This window comes from Cydia amplana, chromosome 10, assembly GCF_948474715.1.
Source record: "Cydia amplana chromosome 10, ilCydAmpl1.1, whole genome shotgun sequence".
Taxonomy (NCBI): domain Eukaryota; kingdom Metazoa; phylum Arthropoda; class Insecta; order Lepidoptera; family Tortricidae; genus Cydia; species Cydia amplana.
In genome coordinates, this window is record NC_086078.1 from 14,295,478 (window position 1) to 14,303,975 (window position 8,498).

Below are 8,498 nucleotides of genomic sequence, written 5' to 3' on the forward strand. Positions count from 1 at the left end.
TCTAACTGACACACTTACCTGTAAAGTTTTGAAAATAGGAGTATTATTTTGAAACATATTGGCCGCTTTTAATACTTGCTTTATATATTGCTTTATATTGCTATATATATGCATTATTCGTAATTTGCATTTACATGACGGTAACTCACAGCAAATATCCATCAAGGGCACTTAAATCCAATATGGATTATACTTATTGAGTACAGTTAATATCGTTGTGTACAGTGTATTATGCTTTCATTTATTAGGTTTGATGGGTTTGGTAGAATTAGAACAATATAAGTGCAAGTATTATTTAAAACGTCAAACTTCTATAATAACACTTGCCCAGCGTGTGCTATCAAAATCGTTGCAGACTCTACTTATTTGCCATGGCTATTTTAATGCAAAACAGTCTAGCAATAAAAGGCTGCCGTAATGTCCAGCCACATTATGGTAGCCTATTATTGCATTTAAAAAAACTTTTCGAGAAGGCATACCAATTTAAATCAAAATTTATAAGGGGTCTGTCGCGAATTCATTTTATTGTTTCTGACATTTCCGTGAAGGCGTTTATTTTAAGAATTTTAAAGTTTTTAAATAAGTACATCGTCTAAAATTGTATTGTAAGAATGTTTAAATCAGTTTAAATAAATACATTTCACAAAAATAGTATTGTTTTGTCACATCGAATTTACAAAATATGATTTTTCATGCTAATTAATTATAGGTATTAGAATTAGAAAAGGGTTCCACCACTTTAAGATCAAGTGACCTATTAGGAGTTAAATGATATTCCGGTTTATGTTAATTTATGATTAATTGTATTACAATTTAGATAACTTGACGGTGTCACATCACATCAGGTGGATATCATATATTCATATTGCATTGATGTCGTGTGGCTGTGCTGTACTAGCTATAGAAGATATCTTGCCTTATAAATTTATGTCTTGAGTATATTTTAATATAAACTGAATGAAACTTGGAAGGAATGAAGTTCATGTATTAATTTCCTTCCGGTTTTTTTTTCTTCATAAAAAATGATGTCATATCATAACGCTTAAAGAAGTTTTATATTTATAAACTAGATGATGTAGCGTGACCATGATTGTAGATAATAAAATGGTTCATGGTTGGAATAAATGATTATGATTATGATATGATCAGATATACCTAGTTATCCTTACCTAAAAAGTTCAAAACAGAAAATTAACGGACCTAGAGATTTTCCTAGCACGAACGTCATGTTGTTAGTGCTTGACAAAATAATAACATTGACATGGTCATGTTTTCGATAAGTGCCCCTTCAACGTTAATCATTTTCCATATTTCCGATATCCACCCATTACATCAATGGAAGTTGAAAAATCTTTTAGTCAATTAAAGCGGATTTTTTTCAAAGAGACAAATAAGTTTGACAACCGAAAATGTGTAAAAAAAATAGTTTACTTTGAGAACTATTTAAATGAGGGCTGATCAGTGATCACGTGATGCTTTCCATAGATAACGAAGCGCCGGCCCGGCCCCGGTCCGGTCTAGCATGAGTCATCCTTTATTGTGCGATGGCCATTTTGAGGACAACCTCGGTATAAATATGACATCGTTTTTTAAATAGGTATGAAGTATGTAAGTAAAGCAGGTGTAGATGGTCAAACCAATTTGTCAGTAAATAGGAACAAAAAAAACTATACTTATCCTTTTCTTTTGGGTTAGCACCCGTAGCCGCCGTGCTAGTACTAGTGTAAAGCCGGCTTCCCACGGCCCGTGTTCTTTACAGGCCAGGCCGGACCGCGCCAGGCCTGTGGATGCCTGTGCGGTTGATTAAGCCGGCTTCCCACGGCCCGTTTTTTCACAGGTCTGACCGCGCCTCTACTGGCCGACAGATCGTGGGAACGGTCGCATCTGACGAGGCCTGTGCGCTGTCCCAGGTGAAATGAACCGACGACGACGCGCCCCTACAGGCACCGTCGCGCCGCGCCGCGACGCGCCTTTGAAGTTACCGACTCCCGACGGATCGAACGGGTGACGACAGGCCTCGTCGATCGCGACCGTTCCCACGATCTTCGGCCTGTAGAGGCGCGGTCAGATCTGTGAAAAAACAGGCCGTGGGAATCCGGCTTAACACAAAGATAGTATGACTCTCTCTGTATATGTTTGAAATAAGACAGTCCTTTGACACAGACACACTATATTAATAAGTTGATAGTTTCGTTATTCTTGTTCATTTATTTCCAAAAATGCCACATTCGTTTATGACATTATTATAGCAGTTATAAAATACCGATAATATAATACGTGTAATACAATACCCATTGTAAGCTTTACTTAGTTTGGGGCTTAATTGATCTGTCACATGGAAAAGTGTGGCGTAGAGCCGTCGCGATGGGAGCAGCAGGAAGCCGTGCGTACGGAATGGCGGGCTGCACTAAATGCCAAGATAACCGATTTTGAATCTCGGCGGCGCTTGGAGCTTGATACCAAGCGTGATAAAATAAAAGTCAGACCACCTGCGGCAATTCCCTATAATTATGTCAACGGTGTGCTCACATGCCCGCAATGTTCGCGAACATTTACTAAAAAGATCGGCTACATCAGCCACTTGCGAGCGCACCAGCGACAGCAACGGAGTTGACAGCAGTCGCCGTGGCCGAAGCCGGCCGTGGAGTTATTATTTATTATATAGAAGACTGTCCCCAAACATTTATTTATTTATATGTCATTAATTATAATAATTATGAGGAGTTTAAAGAGTTAGACTTCAAAATATTATGTATGTCCCTAAACATTTATTTATTTATATGTCATTAATTATAATAATTAGGTATGAGGAGTTTAAAGAGTTAGACTTCAAAATATTATGTATAATATTTTGAATAATCAAATAGCACCCGTGTAGTTTTGCTGACCGTCAGACACATTAGTCTGCATCTTCCCTTAATCAGTTTCATCGGACGTATTGCTGCGTCGCTATCGTCAGTTACAGCACTTACAGCTACTGAATTAAGTAAGGTGTGTGAAGCACTTTAGCTTGGTTCGACTTGAAAAAAAATCTTAAACATCATTAATATTATTCATTTAATGATAGTTTGCATTGAGGACATCACTACGAGTAGTAGCGTTTCTGCCTACGCAGAGTCGCAGACTAAGCAATATACGATTGTGTGTATTTGAATTGGTTTACTTTTACATATATAATAAATGTTTGGAATTTTAGTATTCATGACGATAATTATGTTTATTTCACTCCCCAGCTTATTTTTATTATGTCTCGCGTAACTCTATGTGTCAACATCTGCGTATATTGGTTCTTAAAATTGACGTTCTGAACCCCTCCCCGGCCCCCGACCCGCTCTCTATGTCACTCCTCCCCCCCTGCCACCATTTTTTCGTTAATCGCGGTTTTTGCGATAATAATTTCAAATTGAAATAATTCCTAATATTTCGTTACGTTTAAAGTGAAAAGGCTCCTAGCTGCAGGCTGAATAGCTAATATCAAAATGGCTGGCTTCGAAATAAAGACATGTAACAGCAAAAAGGTATGGTAGCAAATACACTTGTAAATTGTTATAGGACGTAATTAATGAACTTCTTTATGTAATTGTATTGTTTGCAGGGTAAAGCTATGTTTTCTACAAAGAATTACGAACCAGGTGATATTATTCTGGAAGAGGATCCTTTGGTATCATGCCAGTTCGCGTGGAACGCTGCATATAAATACATAGCATGTGATCATTGTATGAGGTTAGTTAGCCATACCATACCTGTTTTTTTATTTAAAGGTCAAGAATATTCTTTGTATCTTTATTTAAGACGACTAAAACGATTTAGAGCAGTTCCCATTTATAGATATGTCATTGATTAAAAACCTAACATATATTTTAAGGTACGATTTATCTGATTCGCACATAAATAGAATCAAAAGAAAAAAAGCAGAGATATAATACACCAAAGTTCCTATGAACAAAACAATTAGGGCTGGAAAATCCGACGAGCAGTCTTTAAAATTAAAAGATGTGTTTTATTGAACAATAGAAAATAATCTAAATGGTAATATAGATTTCAAAAGTAAGGATAGGCCCTTTCGTATACTTAATGCTGAGCAAACATGCACACCCACGAAAATGAGCACAAACGCCATTTGCACACCAAAAAACTGGCCCACTTTGTAAGGCCGTTTACGAAGTAATATAAGTCAATCATTTGCCAGTATTTTCAAGTGATCAAGTGTTTTGCTACGTTCAAAGTCTTTTCCTATTCAAAATCCTACATGTCAAACATTTCTGACCTTAAATTTTACTCCTAGGCCCCTAGAAACCCCCGAACAAAACGTGAGGCGTCTATCAGCCAACACAGACATGGTGCTCCCACACCCAGATTGCTACGACATGTGCCTCAACAACATCACGAGTTGCGACCAGTGCGGAGCCTATTACTGCTCGGAGAGCTGCCGGCAGCAGGCATATGTGAAGTACCACAGGACAATATGCTATGACCCGAATGATTTGCAGCATCCTATTGTTGTACTGTTGGAGGCTTGGAAGTGAGTTTACTTTATATTTTATTTAACCTTATAAATAATAGCCTGGAATGTACAAAAAAAATTACAAAGGATCTCAGGAGAATTCCTTAGCAATTTATTGTGAAATTATGTATGAAAAGGATGAAACTAAAAATCTCAGGAGAATTCCTTAGCAATTTATTCACACTCAGATAGTCTAAGAAAAAAAAAAGAACAACTGAAGATTCAGTAGAATAATACACTCAACACTCAAGGACGTATATTGTTTTCATGGACATAAAAATACTTTAGCAGTCCTGCAAATACCTCTACTTAGATGTAGCGCAGGGACGTCCAGCTGGAAACAGGTGGGCTGTCGACACTAGTTTAGTTTGCTATTAAAAAAAAAGTTTGTTGGCATATAAGGCTCCTTTATGCTTATGTAAGCTAAAAAATCAATATATGCTATTAAAGCCTTAAGATGTTGAATAACTCCTTTCGTAATCTTCCAGGCCCCTCCACTACCCACCAGAAACAACCAGCATCATGCTCCTAGTCCGAATACTAGCCTACATCCAACAGAGCTCAGACCCAAGTTCAGCCGTCGCCACCATCAAGCAGTTCTGCCACCGCACAATGAATGAAGACGAGGAGATTATGCACAAATTACTTGGAGACCAGTTTGTGGATCAGCTTAATATGCTGAGGGAGCTTACGGCTAATGTTGTTAATGGGGATGCTGTGCAAGAGGTAACTTCTAAATCCTACAGGAAAGTTTCTCAGCATCAATCAGTTATCCACTACTTTCTTGCGAGCTCTGAGGGGCTACCGCGAGAAACGAAATTCGCAAATTGCGGGGATCTTTCTTTTTTACTCCAATGAAGGTGTTATTAGAGTGACAGAGAAAAATGCCCGAAATTTGCGAAGTTCGGTGTTCGCGGTTATATCCCTGTATAGAATTGGGCGTCTGCCGATACGCAAATTAAACAACACATTTTTGAGGAGCCAGGAGGTTATTAAATGTAGATGAAAGAAGATTAGTGAAGTGTAAGCAATGTCCATTGCTGAAGATTCAAATCACATTGCAAGTTGAATATCTCGAAGACGTCTTACCTGAGTGTACATGCTAAATCTTCTCTAAATCAGAGATCCCTAAACATTGCCTGGAGCGAAGCCTCCTCAAATTGCAGGGAATTTGCCTATTGTCGCGAACCGTATTTAGGGTTTCCATCAAGGCTCAAGGTCAAAAGGGTGCATACAATTTAATTATCGTAAGGTCGGTACTTTAGCCCTTACATGGTTACTTTGTTCAGGTGTCTTCAAGTTAACTACCTAACTTAACTTCTAATACGGTTCTTCCAATAATGGAAACAAATCTGTTTTCCGAAGTAAGTTTTTCCTTTTTCTTTCTTTCAGTTCCTAACTCCCGACGGTTTCTGCAGCCTGATGGCGCTAGTGGGCACAAACGGGCAAGGCATCGGCACCAGCCCCTTAGCCATGTGGGTCAACTCGGTGGTGGAGCTCACACTCTCCGACGACGAGAGGAGGCAGCTCGACCTGTTCCTCACCAGGATGTATGATAAAGTGCAGGATGGTGAGCGTTTATACAAAATATCACTTAAATAATATTGTGGGTGATAAAACTGATTATAGTCATTTGATAGGCAATAGAAAATGTTCACAAAAGAGATTGAAGCAGTGAATCTATAGTGATCCAACTGCGGAAGTACCTAAGTACATCAGCCATTTTCGAGCGATGACGCCAAAGGTTATATTACCCTAGGGTAGATGGCGTTAATTGCAATATTCAACAAATTAACACATGTCAGTGAAAGAATAAGGGTCAAATTCAAATGGCGTTCTAACAGTTTTAATCTTTTGTCAAAAGATGGCAGTGAATATACTGTCTGTGGCTATAAAATTTACTTTGACAATCCGCCTCTTTCAAATACTCTTTGGTTATAGGTAGGGATTCTTCAAGCTCCCAACACATACTACTTAGGTCATACTGAAAAATCCTGGCCACTTAGAAAAGATAAGTTTTCTCATATATCATAATCCAAAAACTTTCAGTATGACCTACGTACTACGCTGACACCAATGGAGTTACGAGCATCCATAAGCACTGCGTTACTTCTGTGTACGCTTGTTGACCACCATCATAGTATTAAAGGAATATTAATGAATTTTCAGAATCCGGCTCTTTCCTAAACACCGAAGGCTCCGGTCTCTTCAAGCTGCAAAGCGCCTGCAACCACAACTGCGCGCCCAACGCAGAGTCTACGTTCCCGTACGGCAACCACCGGCTACAACTTAAGGCCATCAAACCCATACGGCCTGGGGAAGAGATCTGTATCAGCTACTTGGACGAGTGCCTCTTGCAGAGGTCCAGGCATTCTAGGCAGAAAGTGAGTCACATTTATTATAGTCTGTCAAGCCGGATATGTCAGTAGCAATGTAAAGCAAACTAAAGTATGGTATCCCTAGGAAACGAACAAAAAGCAGCAATGTACATCGAACAACGATGAAATGTAAACAAAATAGTTTCACAGATAAGATATAAATGACACGCGATTTTCGAACAATTTAAACGTAGTGTTGCTCCCGCGCTAAATAAATACGGACTCATGTTCCAAAGTGCCTGTAACCACATTTGCTCCCTAAAATCTACTAGCAAATCGTAGGTTATTCGTCACAAACACGGCCAAACTACCCACTTTGGTTTCATTTGTGTACATTGCCTCTATGATTACTTTAGATAGTTTACATTTAAAAGTTGGTACTTGGATGAGCGCGCCGTTTAACAACGGTTTATCTCTTATGTTTACTATTTATAGACTTTAACACACTTCATTGCCACCCAGCGAAACAAGACATCCGCGTCAGGCCACAAAAATTTCGTCATATAAAGCTGTAGTCTCCGTCAGTTGAAATTGTGAACAATGTAAACAAACCTTGCATTTAAAACGCCTTTGATTTCCATTTTCCCCTATCAAATAACTGCTAAATCCGTGTGGTAATCAATCAATACTTACGACAACTGTGTCCTGAACAATAAAACAATGAACAAGTTATTGAATATGGATATTTCATTGAATGGTTTGATTACATTGTTAGCAACTTCAATTGACGGCGACTTTAGTACCACGATCCCGAGACTATCGGGTCGTCCGGCCTGGGAGCGAAATCATAAAATACCCGATAGTCGGGTATAAACGGTTTATCTTAGACATTTAAACTTAGTAAAAAAAATCCCATCTATAATCAAACTTTCTGTTAACAGGAGCTCGCTCAAAACTACCTATTTGTGTGCGACTGCCACCGCTGCCTCTCCGAGTCCTCCCAACCGGAGTGCACCAGCGAGGAGGAAATGTCCGAGGAGGATGCGGACGACTGATGCTCTAACCTGCTGGCCTTCTGCTTGCTTGGCCTGTAATGGACCCTGTGTGCAGTGCTTAAGGTGCAATTTTAAGTGGAAGTTGGCCGGCTGAAAAGTGTATAGTGAATAAAATTGTGTAGCAAGTGAAAAGTGACTTTCTTGTACAGAGATTAAGGTTCAGTTTAGTAAGTGAAGGAGACGCGAATTACTGATGTTAAAGTCTGCTAGTTTTCGGCCTAAAGAATAGACCTTATGTGTATAAGCAGTACTTAAGGCCTCATTCTCACGAGTGTTTAAAAAGCGTAGCTTCAAAACCTGACCTGATGTTAAAAGTTCCGCACACTAAATTCGATTTAACGTCCAACGCTCAAAGTCTAAAATCGAATAACGCTCGATAGAAAAGTGCCGGCGCCATCGTGTGAATAAATACACGGGTATCCATTTGTGTCATTCAAGTGCTTTTTTAATGCGCGTTGAAAAAACGCTCGTGCGAATGAGGCCTAACGTGCAATTTTGAGAGGATGGAGCTAGATGTAAGCAATTTCCCTGAAAAAGATACTTTATTGTACAGATATTAAGGTTCAGTTTTAAATGTAAGGACAACGAATACAAAAGGAAAGGGAAGTGCTATGTAATATT

The 8,498-nt window shown here is 39.0% G+C and overlaps 1 protein-coding gene across 1 annotated transcript; it reads left to right on the forward strand.

The window, feature by feature from the left end:
* The first annotated feature begins 3,418 nt into the window (after window positions 1–3,418).
* On the forward strand, window positions 3,419–8,092 carry LOC134651855 (histone-lysine N-trimethyltransferase SMYD5). The gene is made up of 7 exons (XM_063506975.1): window positions 3,419–3,518; window positions 3,596–3,723; window positions 4,286–4,522; window positions 4,993–5,230; window positions 5,897–6,074; window positions 6,674–6,888; window positions 7,764–8,092. Exons 1-7 carry the CDS (start codon window positions 3,480–3,482, stop codon window positions 7,875–7,877), a joined length of 1,149 nt encoding a protein of 382 aa, XP_063363045.1. The 5' UTR covers window positions 3,419–3,479; the 3' UTR covers window positions 7,878–8,092.
* The last annotated feature ends 406 nt before the right edge of the window (window positions 8,093–8,498 follow it).

Coding starts and splice junctions, on each gene's coding strand:
- LOC134651855 (XM_063506975.1), top strand. CDS start 3,480: ATGGCTGGCTTCGAAATAAAGACATGTAACAGCAAAAAG. Junction 3,519..3,595: donor AGACATGTAACAGCAAAAAG/GTATGGTAGCAA, acceptor TATTGTTTGCAG/GGTAAAGCTATGTTTTCTAC. Junction 5,231..5,896: donor ATGGGGATGCTGTGCAAGAG/GTAACTTCTAAA, acceptor TCTTTCTTTCAG/TTCCTAACTCCCGACGGTTT.